The sequence below is a fragment of the Eutrigla gurnardus genome (genome assembly GCF_963514095.1).
Source record: "Eutrigla gurnardus genome assembly, chromosome: 3".
NCBI classification, from domain to species: Eukaryota; Metazoa; Chordata; class Actinopteri; order Perciformes; family Triglidae; genus Eutrigla; species Eutrigla gurnardus.
The window spans coordinates 1,148,304-1,168,182 of NC_139917.1; the positions used below are offsets into that span (position 1 = coordinate 1,148,304).

Here is a 19,879-nt window from a genome sequence, read left to right on the forward strand (position 1 = left end):
TTTTTTGGTGAACATTATTAAATCTTTTTTGTGAACGGACTATCTGACTCCTGGTCTTGCATTTGGGTTCTCCTGTCTGCGCTCAGCCGTGACAGTACGAACTGGCCAACAATGGACCCAGCAGACCTGGACAGAGTTAGAGAGGCAGTAGCTAATCAGGGGCAGCTTTTGGGAGACCATGATCAGCTATTAAGGACTCTGGTTGATAGTGTGGCCCAGATCTCCAACCAACTGACGGCACTAAGCAGTGCTCATTCATTTCAGCCCTGTTGTTGCTGCTGCTCCTGTACCTCCAGCCAACCCTACTGCAGAGCCCCATATTCCTCCGCCTGCAAAATACTCTGGTAACCCCGATACATGTCGTAATTTTTAACTCAAGTCCAACTTGTTTTCAATGCTCAACCAGTTCGTTACCAACATGAGGCTGCAAAGATAGCTTATGTAGCCAGCCTCTTGGAGGGGCCCCCTCTCAGTTACTTTAATGCCCTGTATGAGCAGGGGTCTCCTGCTATTCAGACTTTTGCCCTGCTTGAACCGAACTAAAGCGAGTTTATGATCACCCCATTAGAGGACAACAGGCTGGTCAACAGCTTTTGAGGCTAAGGCAGGGGAGGCGCTCAGTAAGGGAGTTTGCCAGTGACTTTCGCTCCTTAGCTGTTGAGTCCGGATGGAATGACCAGGCACTGCTCACCGCATTTCAGAGTGGGCTCAACCGCACCATTGGCCGAGAGATTGCGCTGAGGCAGGAACAGCTTTCCCTGGATGAGGCAATATCAACAGCAATCAGGATATCAGACCAGATGGCTCAGTGGCTAGTAGAACCCTCTCCACTCAGACCAACGGTGCCCCCCTTCGGAGCTAACAACAGAGTTCTCCCGGCTCTGCCTCCTCCCGGGGCCACTGCTGCTACAGGAGAGGAACCTATGCAGGTTGGCCGCACCCAACTCTCCCCGGAGGAGCGTCAAAGGCGCATGTCAGAAGGTCGCTGTCTCTACTGCGGCCAATTAGGACATATTATCTCCACATGTCCAGTAAAAGCCAGGGCTCACCAATGAGGGGGAGGGCATTTGTGAGCCGCACATTAACTGTTTCTAATCCCTCTCGTCTGCAACCTCTAGTGTTTCTGTGTTCTCCCTCAGTTTCTCTCCAGCAGTCCGTCCTGGTTGACTCAGGTTCTGACGCTAACCTCATTGGCTCCAGCCTCGCCAAGAAGCTCAATCTCCGTCTGTTCCGGCTTCAACGCCCCCTGGAGGCTTGCGCGCTGGATTGAGGGCTCATCTGCCGCGTCACCCATCGGACTCAGTCACTCACCCTCAGGTTCCCTGATCAACACACTGAAAGAATCAGTTTTCATGTGTGTCGGACTCCCTTGCATCCACTCATCTTAGGTCACCCCTGGCTCATCCGTCACAACCCACACGTGAACTGGAGAACGGGTGAGATCCGTGCCTGGGGCCCCACATGCTCCCTTACCTGTGGTGTTTGGGTCAATTCCCCTCCGTGCCCGGAAGTCTCCAAGGTGACCGTTGCATCCACCAGCATCTCCAATCACTTGGACCCAGAAACTGTTTTTCCAGCTCTCGAAAAGGTACCCTCATGTTATCATGATCTAAAACAAGTCTTCAATAAGGCTCGAGCTTCTGCCCTACCTCCTCACAGACCATACAATTGCGCCATCGACCTCCGACCAGGCACAAGTCCCCCTAAAGGGAGGTTGTATTCCCTGTCTGGCCCTGAGACAGCAGCCATGAAGAAATATGTGGATGAATCCTTGGCTGCTTGACTCATTCGTCGCTCCTCTTCACCCGCCGGTGCAGGTTTCACTCCGTCACTCGACCCTGCCTGTCTGGTTACCTGCCTCACGTCTGCCCCGCGCCTGTCTTTGTGGATTCTGGATTCCCTGACTGCTGTTAGCCCTTCTGTGTTTTTTTTGGTGAACATTATTCAATCTTTTTTGTGAACAGACTATCTGACTCCTGGTCTTGCATTTGGGTTCTCCTGTCTGCGCTCAGCCGTGACAGTCACATGAAGTTTGGAGGTAGCAATTGACTCTGTGCCACAATGCCTAATGTCCTAAAAGGTAGGATTTTTCCTCATTTGTTTAAATAAGGCATTAAGATCAATTCACAAAAGCTGATTTCTTATTCCTCTTTAGCATTACTTGGCATGGGTTGCTTAAACTTATGCATAGCACTGTATATATATATATATATATATATATATATATATATATATATTGTAGATATAATGATGCTTAAAATGTATGATGATACCTGAAAATTGTATGTTTCATAATCATGTAATGTGTTTGATATTAACCTATCCTATCCTCCTCAGAAAGCGGCAGAGAAATAGAAGGTAAAAATCAGCAAAGGAGGTTGCATGATTCACTCCTTGTAGAGCATGAACTCAGCCGAACAGAATATACACCCTCCATGAACGTACTTAACCACATTAAGCTTGCACAAACATGTATTTAGTATTATAAAGTAAGGAGAAACCCAGTCTGAGCCAGACAGGAACAAAATTCCTACAATATATATATATATCTATATATATGTATATATATATATATAGTTTGTGTCTTTTTCTTGGGACTGGAGGTTGAATGGTCTTCTTTCTCTGGCTGTTGATCCTCCATTGCGAGTCAGCAATAATGAAATGTACCTGTGCCGGTCAAACACTTTAGAGTAGAGGGAGCCTGACTCAGCAGTTGGAAGTTACCGATTTCCGATTACAATGAAACCCTGGTACGCTAAACTAAAGGGTAGGATGGCCAAATTTCACTGCTATATGACTAGGGTTAGCTACATAGTAGTAGTACAACATATTCCAGTCCAGTATTGATCATATCAGATTTCAGAATAAACCCAGATTCATTGCTTAAGTCGAAATGTTTTGTAAATTAATGATGCTCACCTTGAAAATGTGATGTTTTTGTTCAGCCAACAGGTTCTCTAACATCTTAACTCTCTGAACATGTCCCAGCATGTTAAGTTGGCAGGGGAGGGGGTCCGTGTACGTTGCGGCCATCCGACTATCGTTTGGGTCCGTGTACCTTCCGTTCATTCTATTTCCAATTTTGAAACGCAAATCAAAAAACAAATTTAGGGCCATTTTTTCTATTTCCATTTCTTAAACAAAAATCGGACAACCAAAAACCATTGCATTTTCTGACCCAAAATGTAGTTTTCGCGAAAGGCCTTGAATTTCTGTAATTCCATTTTCAATTTTCAATTTTTACGCTTTTCAGCCTGTGGGCCGGAAATAAAATAAATTATCGCGCGGATTGATTCGCGTTGCAGGAAGCGCAGGAAGCAGTGCGGTAGCCTAGTTTAATTAACTTCAGCGTGGTGTCGGTGCGGTAAGAATGGAGTCGAGTTTTATCCTTTTTAAAGGAAACAAAAGGCTCACGCTTAAGGAGAGCGACATGATTGGAGATAAAGTCGCCAGAATATTCCAGGTAGGTAACACTTTTTTCGTATGCTTGGAGAACATGCTAAGACCAAAGGATGCTATGCATGGCATACGGCTAGCCGACTCATTAAGGCTCCTCAGTGTAAGATAATTGAAATTTAAAAGCTATAAGCCTATTTACAAAAGTGTGTGTGTGTGTGTGAGAGAGAGAGAACTGGTGTGTGTGTGTGTGTGTGTGTGTGAGAGAGAGAGAGAGAGAGAGAGAACTGGGATGTGTGTGAGTGCGAGCTGAGGGGGGAGCAATAGAATATTATAATAATAGCATTGCAATAAAAATAAATGTTTGGTAGGCTGTATACATACATCTGTATTTAACATTTAGCTGATGCTTTTCTTTCAAAGGTATATGCTCCTAGCCTGTACATAACTGATGATGACAATGTGGCGATATTAGCTCAGGAGGTAGAGCGTTCGGCTGGCAACCGCAAGATTGCTGGTTCGATCCCCGGCTCCTCCTAGCTAAGTGCCTGGTGTCCCTGAGCAAGACACCTCACCCCAATTGCTCCTGACGAGCTGGCTGTCGCCCTGCGTGGTTGACTCCGCTGTCAGTGTGTGAATGTGTGAGTGAATGGGTGAGTGACAGTCATTCCTGTAAAGCGCTTTGGAGAAAAGCGCTATATAAATGAGGCCATTTACCAAAACATTGTTGATTGTGTTTGATTTGGGTTGCAATTCAATGAAAGTAACAAAATATACAGTTTATCCAGTACCAACTTGTCTTTATTTGCCATTTTCATGCATATTGTTGTGTAATGTTTATCAGATACAGCAATGCATCCTGAAAAGGTGCAAAATTATAGTTTACCACATTGTCTAATAAAACTGAAATATCAGGGTACCCCTCAGCAAATCGTTGTTCTGCTGATATTTTGTCCTCCTCATTTGAGAAGGGGTCAGTTCCAAAACAGGAGACTCTAGTAAGTGAAGAGCCAACATCCTGCTGGTACATGTCTGCTGCTTGGGAGACATGTGGCAACAAATCATCTCCTAGTTTTTTTGGACATCCTCCTGCAGCCAAATGATTGGGTGTTCCTTTGCCTGTGAAGCAAAGCATAGGTCACAAAATGTCAGCTATTGTGTGAATTCACTGTCAACTTTAAAATAAAGAAAAACTTCACACAAAAGGACTGGACTGTAATGTGTTACATGTTTTTTTTTATGTAACTCACCCGGGATTCTATGTGCATTCCATGCAAGAACAGCTCTTGTTATGCCAATCTTGCACAGCTCAGCAGTAAGGTTAGATGTACAGTATCTGGTGACGTTGTCGTCCATGTTGAGGACTTCCTGATCCTGCAGCTGAATGAGGGCCTCCTTCAATGGGTAATTTACCCGGTTGTTGATCTCTACCCACATTCGCTCTACCGTATGATTCTGTAGACAAGAAAAGGGTAGATTTTTTTTTTAGATGGATAATGTAAAACCAACACTCAATTAAAAAAAATCCCCACTCAATTTAGTCTGCAAAATCAACATGGTGAGAGGAAATAGGATTATATCAGATGTAAAAAGTTAACAGACAATATGAAGAGGGTTGATTGGGAGTCCAAGGAGGACCATTGATGTGTAGGGGTACCTACAAGCATCCCCACTCAAGGGTGCATCTGGTTAAGGTTAAGTGATATTTTCTGTTAGCTATATATTCCAATAACAATCACTGCTAGAGTTTATTTTGCTGTTCAGTACGTAACATCTGAGTAACATCTCCAAAGCATAGTCTCATTTCAGGCATAAACAAGGCACATTTTGTACATTAAGGAAGCCGTTACCTCACCTTTGTTGACTGAGTTTGGAGATTTGGTTGCCTTTGCAAGTTGTGTCTGTAGTTAGACAGCATCTCCTGCATGTAGCAGGACAAGTAAAATTCCCGGCCATGGTCCACCCTGACCTGGTCCCACATCCCATATTCAAGAACTGCTGATCTATAAAATAGTGAAACATGACTCAATCAAATGTTGACTCATCAAATGTTAAGTCTGCAATGTAGGATAGATCAAGAATATTGCAATCTACGAGTGCATTGTGTCCACAATTACATGAGATGACATACCTAAATAAATTGTGCAACAGAAGCCTGCAGATGACTATAGATGTGATTCGTTTTTCTCAAATTTGTAGTGGAACTGTGTGAGGCTTCAGGCTATGTCCCTATTGTATTTTCCAGCTAATAGATCACACCTACAGTCATCTGCAGGCTTCTGGTGGGGGGTTGCAAAAAAAGTCACACAAATCTTGCAAAAATGTCACAAAAAACTGTTTTGAAAAATGTGTTTTTGCCCTAGGGGATACTTGGATTCAGAAATCAGAGGAAGGGGGTATTAAAGCAAAATAAAAAAGGTTGAGAAGCACCGTACTAACCTGTAAACATCTTCGTAGATCGTGAGATTATTTTTGACAGGCATGGTTGCGTGGGCAACGACCTTACTGCTGTACCCATCTATTGCGAGAACGTGTGTTACTCCGAACATGACCAATTTTTCGTTCTGGTCGATGTGCACTTTGTGTCCCATGTATTCTGCACTGTAGGGGACGGGGTTAAGGTTACGTGCGCCCTTTGGGGGGAAAAGCAAATAAAAGTCAGCTAGTAAAATACATTATACCATAAACCACAACATTAAAGGCTCGCAAAAGATACTTACACGTTTGCGCATTTCGTGATAGGGACGATGAGTTGCTCTCAAAATCTTCCCCACCCGGCGTTCACCAGCAACCACTCCCATTGCAGACAGGTACCCGGTCATCATCTTTCGGCCATATGTTGACCCTGTCTGATGAATCAACATAAGCTGTGAAATGTAGCCTAGTCAACATGAAATATGAACAGTGTTGCCACAGTTACCTTGAAAAAGTTATCTGATTACTGATTACTCCTTTAAAAAAAACTCAGTTGCTTTGCTGATTACTTGTTTTTAAAAGTAACTAAGTTAGATTACAGGTTACTTTATTAGTTACATTCAGCAGCTGCCGACAACACCCCCCGCCGCCTCAACATGAAAATGACAAGCGGTTTTGCCAATACTCACTTTATTGGAAGTGCATTTTTAACAGTAACGCCAAGCACGGCACTGATAGTAGGGATCTTGTTTATTATACGCAGTTGCGCTAATGCGTAGGGATACGGAGGTTCTACGGTCTGTGTCTGATATTATTAAGTTTCGTTTTTATCGAAAGTAAACAGAGTCGAGTGCATAAACCTCTCGCCACTAATAATAGTAACACAGTGATTTGAATAAGGAATTTTAATCTGATTACTGGTTTGGAAATAGTAACGCGTTAGATTACTCGTTACTCGAAAAAATGGTCAGATTGGAGTAACGCGTTACGTAACTAAGAATATTTCATATTCAGTGATTACTGGCGTCACTGGCATCACGCGTTACTAACGCGTTACTGAGGAGGGTGGTAATAATGATGCCTAGAATACTGAATGGGTAAAAAAGAAAAGTGACTAGCTCAGTGTAGCCGAATGTAGAGGAGTAAGAGTACATTCTTCTTCACAAGTAGCCTATACTCAAGTAAATAGTATGGAGATGATGTAAACCTACTCGTACAATTTATCCAAAAACCTAATCAAGTATATGTAACAGAGTAAATGTGACTTGTCAAAGAAAACCAAAATAACCTACCTGATTTATTGCCCTGCTGATCGTAACCTCTAATTGTGTGTCCGATACATGTCCCCTCCTGGAAATGTTGTGATGTGCACAAAATCTCCTGACACTCATTTCAGAACACCCTTTCTGCACACCTGTTACGGCCACCTTCGTTAACTGGGTATGTGTATCTGTAGGCTTGTTTCGAATCAAGCATGCGCATGCATTTGCCTCGCAAAACAAGGCATTCTGGGAAAAAAACGTCACAAATGCTGGTGATAACTTCCCTTTGCGACATGTCACATGACTTTAAAAACTTGCGGTATCTCCAGGTACCTCCCTTCGCATGCTTTTCTCTGCAGATGGTCTGAAATAAGTGCGGACATAAGACACTCCCCTCAACGTTGCCCTAGTTGGTTAGAATGATCACGTGGGAAATACCACGTGATCAAAATTCCTCAGCCTCCGTCAACAAGGGGAGTTCAAATGCTTCGGCTCGAGTTCGTCAGCGACGAAGAAAGCCAGCGCCACTGGGCAGGCCATATTCTTTGTGCAAAGTCCGTGAAGTTTCCCCTGGCGCGATAGTTTGTGTTATGTATACAATTATTAATAAAGTTTAAATCAATTTTTTTTTTGAAAAAGTCCGTGAAGTGCACCTGTGTCCGACTTGACATGGTGGGAACTTGGCATGTTTATGACGAGTTCCGGCGGATCCTCTCAAGTCTCGTGCATGCATCGGCGCAAATGCATGCGATCCGAAACGCGCCCTGTGTTGTGCAGCTGTGTCATGTTAAGCAGGATGTGCGGTCCCTTGCCGAGGATTGCCAGGCGCCGCACCAATCAGATCACCGGCTGGAACCAGGAAGTAGGCAGGTCTTGCGATCTGGGCAATCTGGGCTGCGATCACCTGTTAGTGCAGAGCTTAGACAGAAGAACACAGTTCCTTGCAGAGTTCTCGTGTGATAGAGGAGTTGAAATGGGTGCCGTCGTCGCTGTTAATCCAGTGTGGGATCCTAAACAGACAGACAATATCTCTGAGGAGCAGGGTAGTCACTGTTGTGGTGTCTGCTTTTCTGTTTGCAAAAACTTCAGTCTATGTTGAAAACATATGATTAAAAAAACAATAACAATAACATGTGAACATATGACTTTGTACAAAGTCAATCAGCATATTTAAAAAAGAGTCCTCACGGGGGGAATGCTCTTCTTGGTTTGTGTCGACAAAATTGTTTGAATTTAGGGACGTAACAGGAGCAACGTAAATCTGCTTATTGCAGCAACCATTCCCCATTTGCTCCTGTGAGTCACACCATGTGTCACACAAACAAGTTGAGGAAGCAAGAAATGTGTGGCTAATGCGCGGCCGTCGCAGGAGCTCCACAATTCATAAAACAACACAACCAGGCAGAGCGCTCAGAGGTGTCGGGGGCAGCTTGTAACGTAGCCACGTTAAAGCAAAGAGCTCAGCTTGTGGGGCTGAGCATGGGGGGTGGGTGAGATTCTAGGATCTCAAATAGGGGACCAATTGCATAACCTGAGTCAAGTGTAGGGCTCTCTGATTCCCACAATGCACATAGACTAAAACGCAGAATCTGAGAGGAATACCTGTAAAACGTGGAATTTCGTGGAATTTGTCAAAATCTGAAAATCAATGTTTTCTCGAACATTATAAGAGTTTGTTACCATACCTAAGTGGGAAAAGGGGGGGGGGGGGGGGGGGGTAAACATTGTGTAATCAACGGGAACACCGCCTCATCCAGCATGTCTGAAAAGTGAAACATAAATAGCAGCGAGTGGATTGACAGGTACGCTGATTTTAGACACAGCGAAAGTCAGGGGCAGGGGACTGCTAGAAATTTCTTTATTTTGATCTATCACCTACACGATTAGACACTATTTGATGAAAAAATGCTATAAAATACTGAATTTCTATAAATGAAAACGGAAAACAGAATTTTGAAACATTTAAACGGAAAACACAGAAGTCCGAAAAATGGAAAACAGAAAGCATGGAATTTAGGGAAAAAAAACAATAAAATGGAAAATAAAAATTTAGAAAAATTAAACTGGAAAAAAATAATTTAGAAAAATTAAACAGAAACCGGGATTTAGAAAATTAAAACGGAGAGCACGAAATTCTGGAAAAATAAAAGGAATCTTGAAAAATTAAAACAGATTTCATAGGGTTCTAGTCAAGTGCTCCAGTGGGAGAGCGGTATGAGCTACCATCTACAAACAAATTAACTCAGGTTTTGCAAGTGGTGTGTCTAGTGGTTCGGGACGGGGTGAGCATAATGATCAACTAAGATCAACTTTCACAACTATATGGCTTGCCATCAATTAGGGAAGGAAGGAGGGAAACAGAGTTAAGAGGTGATCAGCGCTCAATAGTAAGGTTAGATTTGGAAAGAAGGGTGAAGTCATAACAAGTCTGTCTAGAGGAGGAAAAATGTTGCGTTTCAGAGCGGAAGACAACATGGGAGACAGAGTGGGGGCAAATAGTGTTTTGTGGAGATCTCAGTAGCATGGAGGAAGTAGTTTCCACAGCGTGACTGAAATAAAAAAAATACAGTGATCTGGGATGAACAGAACAGGAGGAGAGGATAGTGGTTGGATCTGGAACTACAGGAAAAATAGGGTTAACACATCATTAACTGCACTGAGATCTTATAACTTGTCTTATTTGTTTTTTTGTTTTTTTTTTGGTATGGGCAAAATGGGAGTGTTACAGAGGCTGGAGGTAGCTATTATTATTCCTTGTTCTAACAAGGACTCTATCACAGGTGCAATTCCAAGTTCTGTGTCGGGTTTAAGGGGATACTGGCGTTTCTTTGGGAGTGGTTTATCTGGGTTGACATTCATTTTTACACTAGAAGCAGAAAGAATCAGTCCCACATCATTAGGGTGGGAGGAACACAAAGCAGGAGGGATCTGGGATGAAGATGGAAGGAGGTTGTAGATGGAGAAATAGGCTGGGGGGCTAGGTGTGATTCTGTCTGTGACAGAGTTGAAAAGATAACAGGTTGTGGGTCAAAAGAGACGCACAGGATGTACCCCAAAGAGCCAACCTTGTACAGTGGGTAACAACAGTATCACAAAATGTTTTGTCATTACAACATTGGAATAACTTTACCATCTTGCCCAGCTCCACGGTGTCGTATTTGTTAGCAGTAGCTACTACGATATGGGGAACACCGTCATCCTTCTGAAACATAGGTTGTTGAGTGAGAGATAGTTTTACATCAAGTGCAATCCCTGCATGACCAAAATATATATCATTAACATGCAAGAGGGAGGTTGCTCCTTCATCTTGCTCAGCTTTTTGAATATACTCAGAATTTGGAACTGCATCGTGATGAGCTAGACAATGGAGTGAGGGAAACCAGAGCAAAGAGTCAGATATTTCAGAAATCAACCAAGAAAGGAAAGGAGAAGTGGGTTGTTTGGTTATATGGTCATAGATTGTTTGAAGTTTTAAAGAAAGTTGAGGAGAGGGCAACTGCCAAGCATAGGTCACTGATCGGGAAACCTGTTGTAGCCTAGAAAACACAGTATTAACATTAGCATCAGGTACATCAAGATATACCCCATAAGGGGTGCATTAATGGTGCAGCCAAATTGACATAATAAATCACGACCCAGTAAGTTCAGAGGGGTATCAGTAGCCATTAGAAAGGCATGTTCTCTAGATAGGGGGCCTAATTCCACCGTCATTGGAGCACTTACTGGGTTGTTTAGTGATGCCGGAGACGCCTATTGTGTTTACAACCTCAGAGGACAATTCAAAGTTTCAAGTTACAATTCAAGTCTTTAGGATTGATGGCAAATCATATAATTCAGTTAATTTATCCCTTTTTTTTTAGAAGAGAGAAAAAATAAAATAAAAATGTACAAGCGAAAATACACTCAACAAAAATATAAACGCAACACTTTTGTTTTTGCTCCCATTTTTCATGAGATGGACTTAAAGATCTAAAATTCATTCCAGATACACAATATTACCATTTCTCTCAAACATTGTTCACAAATCTGTCTAAATGTGTGATAGTGAGCACTTCTGCTTTGCTGAGATAATCCATCCCAGCTCACAGGTGTGCCACATCAAGATGCTGATCTGACATCATGATTAGTGCACAGGTGTACCTTATACTGCCCACAATAAAAGGCCACTCTGAAATGTGCAGTTTTGTCTCACAGCAAAATGCCACAGATGCCACAAGCATTGAGGGAGCGTGCAATTGGCATGCTGACAGCAGGAATGTCAACCAGATCTGTTGCTCGTGCATTGAATGTTCATTTCTCCACCATAAGCCGTCTCCAAAGGCGTTTCAGAGAATATGGCAGTACATCCAACCGGCCTCACAACCGCAGACCACGTGTAACCACACCAGCCCAGGACCTCCACATCCAGCAGGTTCACCTCCAAGATCGTCTGAGACCAGCCACTCAGACAGCTGCTGAAACAATTGGTTTGCATAACCAAACAATTTCTGCACAAACTGTCAGAAACCGTCTCAGGGAAGCTCAACTGCATGCTCGTCGTCCTCATCGGGGTCTTGACCTGACTCCAGCTCGTTGCCGTAACAGACTTGAGTGGGCAAATGCTCAAATTCGATGGCGTCTGGCACGTGGAGAGGTGTTCTCTTCACGGATGAATCTCGGTTTACATTGTTCAGGGCAGATGGCAGACAGCGTGTGTGGCGTCGTGTGGGTGAGCGCTTTGCTGATGTCAATGTTGTGGATCGAGTGGCCCAGGGTGGTGGTGGGGTTATGGTATGGGCAGGCATCTGTTATGGACGAAGAACACAGGTGCATTTTATTGATGGCATTTTGAATGCACAGAGATACCTTGATGAGATCCTGAGGCCCATTGTTGTGCCATACATCCATGAACATCACCTCATGTTTCAGCAAGATAATGCACGGCCCCATGTTGCAAGGATCTGTACACAATTCTTGGAAGCTGAAAATGTCCCAGTTCTTGCATGGCCAGCATACTCACCGGACATGTCACCCATTGAGCATGTTTGGGATGTGCTTGACCGGCGTATACGACAGCGTGTACCAGTTCCCACTAATATCCAGCAACTTCGCACAGCCATTGAACAGGAGTGGACCAACATTCCACAGGCCACATTTGACAATCTGATAAACTCTATGCGAAGAAGATGTGTTGCACTGCATGAGGCAAATGGTGGTCACACCAGATACTGACTGGTTCTGAGTCCCCAGACCCCCAATAAAGCAAAAAAATGCACATTTCAGGGTGGCCTTTTATTGTGGTCAGTCTAAGGCACACCTGTGCACTAATCATGATGTCAGATCAGCATCTTGATGTGGCACACCTGTGAGGTGGGATGGATTATCTCAGCAAAGCAGAAGTGCTCACTATCACACATTTAGACTGATTTGTGAACAATGTTTGAGAGAAATGGTAATATTGTGTATCTGGAATGAATTTTAGATCTTTAAGTCCATCTCATGAAAAATGGGAGCAAAAACAAAAGCGTTGCGTTTATATTTTTGTTGAGTGTAATAATGAAACACTAATAAAAAATAAGATGAAATAAAAATTAAAACCAACATAATTTTAACGAGAAATTAAAAAATGAAAATAATACATTTAAAAAAATTAAAAAAATAATATTAACAAAAGGTAAAAATTAATTCATATAGACAAAAAAAAACTGCAAACTAGTTAAGATAAACAATAACACTTAAAGGACAAGGTACTAACAGTATGTGAAACCTGAAGTAATAAAATAGAAAAATAATGTATTTACAAAAAGACTAAAATAGCAACAGGTAGGTTGCTGAAAACGCATTAAAACAGACAGACAACCAACTAGTTACAGAAGCAATACTGCTAAACAGTGTTGTGCCTGAACCTGTTCATTGAACGATAGTTCTTGAACTCGTTCATATTTGGGCGAACGTGAACTGAACGTACTGTATTTCTGCCTGATGAACGCTACTGTGAATGCGTTCATCCTGGTGTCTCTGAACACTCTCTCAGTTTAACTCCGTTCAATAGGGTGCCAGATTTGTATAGAGCATTCCAGGCAAAAACCAGGCGAAAATGAAAAAAATAATAATAAAGATAAAAATGAAATACAGTGAAAATAAAAATACAATTGAAACAAAAATATTATAAAATGATTAACGAGAAAATAATAATAGTACTAAATATTGAGAACAGTATTTTGACAAAAAAATAAAAGGGGGCAAATTAATTGATACAGAAACAACCGGCTCAAACGAAATGATAATACTAGAAGGATAAGGTACAGTATGAGTTATGAGAAACAAGAAATCATAAAATTGAAAAAAATGAAATATTTACAAAAATACTAAAATAATAGATGGTAGGTAGGGTGAAGTGAATTAAAAAAAAATAAACGAATCAACAGGCTAAAGAGAAGCCAGAATACTAAAAGAACCAATAATTAAACTATAGTAAAGAACAAAAGAGTTAATAACAAAGGGCAGGGTGGGGGAAACTAATTAAAACAGAGAGACAAACCAACTAGTTAGAGAAGGGATAAAGGGTGTAACAAGAAATAAAAAAAATAGAATATAACGTATTTAAAAAGAAAACTAAAGTAGGTTGGGGAAAATTAATTAAAACAGACTTACAACCCAACTAGCTAAAGAAGTGATTCTACACAGTGAAGAAAAATTTGTATTTACATGAAAATAAAGTGCTCTTAGCCACGTGGTTTATCGCAAAACAGCAGTCGTGAATCACAGTGATCAAAAGGCTATTAACTAATGGATAAGGAACTAGAGCTGGAATGTTGTGTTCAATTGTAACCTCCTGAACAACTATTCAATTCCAGCAATAATTTCTCACAGCAAGAAAACAACATTTTTATGGCCACAGCGGGCCTTAAATCACAGCAAAACACAAATACACAACATTGACAAATATGACGTTACAATGAGCTCATACAACTGTCAAACCGGTTATACACACCTCATTCATTCAATATAACAATCTTTTACAAAGAGAACCACTGAAATCCATAAGATTACAGAGAGTTTCACTATGCAAATCGTCATTATATTTCCAAGTAGGAATTACGATGACATGAGCGGCGGTCTGGCTACCCCTACTTCAATGTCATCGACCTCACATAACAATCCCTCACACAGAAAAATCCTAATTTACAGAGAATTTCACTATATAAACCGTCATTATACTACCAAGTAGGGATTACGATGACATGAGCGGCGGTCTGGCTACCCCTACTTCAATGTCATCGACCTCACATAACAATCCCTCACATAGAGAAACACTCAGACCCATAAGGTCACGGAGAATTCCACCATGCAAACTGTCATTATGCTACCAATAGGATTTAGGACAATATGAGTGGTGGACTGGCTACCCCACTTAAATATCGTCGACCTCACATAACAATCCCTCACATAGAGAAACACTCAGACCCATAAGGTCACGGAGAATTCCACCATGCAAACTGTCATTATGCTACCAATAGGATTTAGGACAATATGAGTGGTGGACTGGCTACCCCACTTAAATATCGTCGACCTCACATAACAATCACTCACATAGAGAAACACTCAGACCCATGAGGTCACGGAGAATTCCACCATGCAAACTGTCATTATGCTACCAAGTTTAGGAATTATGACAATATAGTGTCAGACTGATTCACTCCACTAAAATTGTCTACCTCACATAACAATCCCTCACATAGAGAAACACTCAGATCCATAAGATCACGGAGAATTCCACCATGCAAACTGTCATTATGCTACCAATAGGATTTACGACAATATGTATGGAAGCCTGGTTACTCCATAACAATATCATCCACCTCATATAATAATCCGTTACACCGAGAAAAACTCAAACCCATAAGGTGACGGAGAATTCCACCATGCAATCTGTTATTATACTACATAAGGCCTTTTTTTTTTTTTTTTTCTTAAAACTCACCAGAACAGCCTGCAGTCAACCGCTGCTATTTGAAAATTTAAATCGCGTTACCTGGGTCTATGGAAGATCCGGACCCGAGACAGGGCATTGTGAATATCAGCAAAAGTTAGGAATTTTACAAGAGGCTTCCTTTACCCTTTGAATTTGGCGCCGATTGCTAATATTCAAAATCACTCCCTCCAGTCAAGACGTCCTCTAGCCCAGGGTTAGCGAGCTGCCGACAACGCCATATTGTGGAAGAAAACTCTTCAGGTCCAATTCTGTGGCTGGTTCAAATGAGGTTTAATCACTGACAGTGGAGAAAAGACAATGTTGCGTTGCCACACAGTCCATTCTAAATGATGTGAGGTGAGGGATAACTTTATACAGAACCAAAGGGGCAGGTCTAAACAGTGGATTTACATAGATTCAATACGCGTCTCTCCCAAGAGGAAGAGACGTCCTGAGACAACATAAAGGTGTGACTTCCCTCGGAACAGCTGGGTTCTTTCTACATAGTGTCACAACAGGGGCCATTCATGAAGGCCTTGATCAAGTATGTGAGATGAAGGTGTTTCGGAGATCTAATGCGCCTTGGGATTCAGGGTGGTATGCAGAGGAAACTGCATGTCGCACATCCAGTGTTTTAAGAACCTGATTAAATAGTCTAGACTGGAAATTGGAACCTTGATCGGTTTGAACCACACGGGGAAGACCAAAAGTGGAAAAGAACTTGGTCAATGCTTTCACTATAGCCCCAGCAGTAATTTTACGCAGCGGGATGGCTTCGGGAAAGCGAGTGGCAGCGCACATGACTGTAAGTAAATATTGATTTCCGCTTTTAGTTCTGGGCAAGGGTCCGACACAGTCTATTATTACACGTTCGAAAGGTTCCCCTATTGCAGGTATCGGATGTAATGGTGCAGGAGGAATAGGCTGATTTGGTTTACCCGCCAGTTGGCACACATGACAGCCACGGCAGAACTTGGCTACATCTGATTTCAATCCGGGCCAAAAGAAGTGTTTGAGAATGAGCCGGTAGGTTTTTGTCACTCCCAAATGTCCAGACCATTGGCTTTCATGTGCTACTGTCAAAACATGCTGTCTATTTTCCAAAGGTACAACTACCTGATAGACAGCAGCCCAATCAGAATCAGTGCAACTTACAGGGGACCACTTACGAACTAGAACATCCTTATCTAACAGATAAGTTACTTTTTCACCACTTGCTTTACCGTTACTCACCACACTTGAGAAGCATTTCTGCAATGTTGGGTCAGCCCTCTGCGCAGCGATCAGGCGCTCTCGGGTGACTGGGAGTGCCCCATCACTGGGTGACGTTGAGCCTGGGCTGGGAAAACATCCCAGCACAGCAACCTCATCCTGAGATGTAGCAGACTTCACCACCTCTTTCTCCACCTCAGCTTCATCTGAAACTGAAGCTGACATAAACACACTGTCAGCTAACAGGAAATCAGGGACATAATTTTCATTCTTACTCGCACGAGCGCGCGTAATGGCGCAGGTGGGAAACACAGTGGACGGTAGCTGAGCTACTGGAGTTGATTCATCACCCACTGGTGAATCTAACACTTCCAGTGCAGGGTTGACTTTACCTCCGGCAATGTCATTACCCATCAATAGAACGATACCCTGGATTGGCAACTCAGAACAGACCGCGACAGGAAAAAGTCCAGTAACTAATTTGGACTGGATGTGGACACTATGTACTGCTCGAGAGACATATCCCATCTCAATGCCGCGTAATACTGAGCCATAACCGCAGGCTGATTGTTCAGAAAATGGAAGCGCTGTGGCCAGAATAACGGACTGAGAGCAAGCTGTGTCTCTCAGGACACGCACAGAGCGCTGGTCATCAGGCTCCCCTGTGAGAGAAATAAGGGCGTCGAAAACAAACGGCTTAAAACAAACGTCAATATCTTCCTGCTTGTCACACAAGACTCAGCTTTAATCAACCCTACACGTTTAGGCTGGGAAACACAAGCATTTTGTTCCTTGTTTTTAAGGACCAAACAGTTAGCGATTATATGAGCTGTCTGGTGACAGTAGAAGCACTTCCGCTCCGCACTCTGCAATCGGGGCGGACTAGGAGATGAAGTAGCAGAGACAGGGTTACGGGGCGTGTTACGACGTGACCCCTCAGCAGTAGGGGTTACGACCCCCATGTTACGGCGTGAGCCCTCAGCAGGACCTGAGGAGAAAGTAGCCTTGTGCGTTACTCATCCGCTAGGACTGCCGCCGCGGACAAGGCACTTACTTTCTGCTCATTGAGATACATTACAATGCGCTCGGGCAAACATTTCTTGAAGTCCTCTATCAGAATTAACTCCCTCAATGAGTTAAAGTCATTAACTTTACAAGTAGTGCTCCATTTATCAAAAAGAACTCCCTTCTCTCTAGCAAACTCAACAGAAGTTTGACTCTGAGCTTTCCTGTGATCTCTAAATTTCTGCCTATACGCTTCGGGGACCAACCCGTAAGATCGCAGAATTGCAGTCTTCACAGCATCATAACTCAAACTGTCTCCTAAGGAGAGGGCAGCAACGGCATCTTGGGCTTTTCCATGAATTTTGCATTGAAGTAAGAGTGACCATGCCTCAGCCGGCCACTGCAATGCAGCCGCAATACGCTCAAACACACCAAAATAGGAGTCCACTTCAGTCTTCCGAAACACAGGCACTAAAGCAATATGCTTACTAGCATTAAATGCTGTTTTACTAACATTAGGGGAGATGGTGGAAGAAGGTGTCATTCCTGAACCAGCAGGTGCACCTCGCTCTTGTCCTGCTGTCTGAGTCTCAAGCTCGAGCTTCCGCAGCCTCACAGCTTTGTCAGCCTCAATCTCCAGCTTTTTTACTTCCAGCTGAAGATGGAACTGTGCCTGCCTTTCACAATCCTTTTCCTGGGCTTCCAACTGGATACGGGCAAGGCGGACCTTCAGTCGGGCCTCGTCTCTGGGGCCAGTACTGATCGAAGGGGATGGTCATAGCGAGGAAGTGTGAACGGCATTTTCACCCGCCCACCTGCCCCGCCTTCCACCCTGGAGGCTGTTTGTGCCTCAAGGCTTTGGCCCTCCTCAGCCGGAGCTGGAATGCCAACAGCAATGGCAGCAGACTCAATTTGCTCAGGTTCTACAATCACCCCTTGTTCCACCAACTTATCAATTACTAGAGCTTTGAGCTCCCTTTTCAACAGGTGTTTAGCAAAAGTGATTCCGAAGTGGATTGCAATTTGGCCTAACTCATCCTTCCGACAGCTAGCTATTTGACTCAAGGTAGGATTGGCTACAAAGAACTCCAAGTCAAATTGCCCAGCCATGGTGCCCAATTACCTAGCTGCGCTCCCTTACCAATTGTCAAACAGTCAATCAACGGCAATGCTCTGCCAAACAAATAACTTGCACTAGGACCGCAATTAAGAGATCCTGGACGAGCCCCCATTTATGTTACGACCCGGCTCGTGGGGAAAAGGGAATCAACATAAACCAGAATGTTTTTGGTAAAATTACAAGGTATTTATTTGCAGGGTTTACAAACTGAACGGAAAAAGGGCTGTTGGATGCTGCTTAACTCAAAGAAATGAATATAACTTAAAGAGGTCTCTCCAAAATGAGAGATAGCCATTAGCTACTTCAAAATCAATTCATCCATCTCATCAATAATCAAAATACAACAGAAGCAGCACCCTCTAAACCTAGTGAGTCTAACATAATTCTTCTACAGGTGTCTGGATGGTGTCAGTTAACCCCACTAAGATCCTTGCCCAATTTCCTTACCACAGTTACCACATTCACTACAGGGTAATGATGTGACTTCCGAAACGGGCGTGTCGGCACTTCTCTGAAGTCCCGGATCGAAACGTTTCGAAACGTTGTGCCGAAAAGCGGTTCTGAAACGCCCATGTCACGTGACTGTAGTTCAGTGATTGAAAGAACGCCTCTATGTTTCGAAACGGCTATTCCAAGACGGGCAGATCATTTGAAATACTGGCAAGAGTGACGTGCTGTCTTCCCTAATTTGTACCAACTGACTAAGAAATGTTTAAGTGTCCCTGCAACAAGTGTACCCCGTGAAAGGATTTTTTCAAAAGTGTAAGCAAGTGTTATCCAAAAAAAGAAACAGACTCAGCTCAAAAAGAGCTGAACAAATATTATTTTTGAATAAACCATTCAAAAATAATGGTTTAATAATGGCGAGCGTCAGACTGTGTCAGAGCGTTTATGAACAGTTTATGAACAGTGTTTTAGAGCTCCCCCTATATGTCTCAAAGTAGGCTTTTTAGGTAATCTTCTCCAGGTCGGAAGATTATTTAGGGACGGAACGGAAGCCGGGTACATCCTGGATGCAGTCGAATAGTCTATTTTGCTTAGGAAGGTTCCTAACCCGGAATGACCCGGAAGTAAACAAGTGGCCGCCATGATAAGAGCTGTTCGAATTCTCCTTGGGTGCAGTCGAATAGTCAAAAAATAAGGTCCTAACTCCTATTCCTACACACATGTATCAACACAATTCCAATTACTATATGTCTGCATGAAAGGAATTGTTAAATATGTAAATGCACATAGCCGTTTGTTTTCATGAACGGCCGAGGTGTGCGGCACTTTAAATGTTGCTCTTGCAAAGAATTGTGGGTCGGCGTAATCTCCTTTCCTTTCGTATAGGAAGGTCCGTTGCATCCTATGCTAAAGGAGCTCTGAAAGGAAGCATTGGAGCTCCTTTCCTTTGCATTTAGAGAATTCGAATGGCTCTTATCATGGCGGCCACTTGTTTACTTCCGGGTCACTTCTTCAGTTAGGAACCTTTTTTTTATTTTTTATTATTTAGTATTGAAAATACAAACTCTC

General features: G+C 42.9%; 1 protein-coding gene and 1 long non-coding RNA gene across 2 annotated transcripts in view; both read right to left on the minus strand.

Annotated features, from left to right (window-relative positions):
* Positions 1 to 19,879, minus strand: part of LOC311010493 — a 315,498-nt gene that overhangs the window by 254,405 nt on the left and 41,214 nt on the right. The window lies entirely within an intron of this gene.
* On the minus strand, positions 1,385 to 18,354 carry LOC311010422 (uncharacterized protein; the record flags this gene model as incomplete). Its single annotated transcript, XM_084004903.1, has 10 exons — positions 1,385 to 1,579; positions 4,412 to 4,515; positions 4,647 to 4,851; positions 5,252 to 5,399; positions 5,836 to 6,029; positions 6,117 to 6,245; positions 10,204 to 10,275; positions 16,261 to 16,478; positions 17,809 to 18,002; positions 18,347 to 18,354. 10 exons carry the CDS (start codon positions 18,352 to 18,354, stop codon positions 1,385 to 1,387), a joined length of 1,467 nt encoding a protein of 488 aa, XP_083861029.1.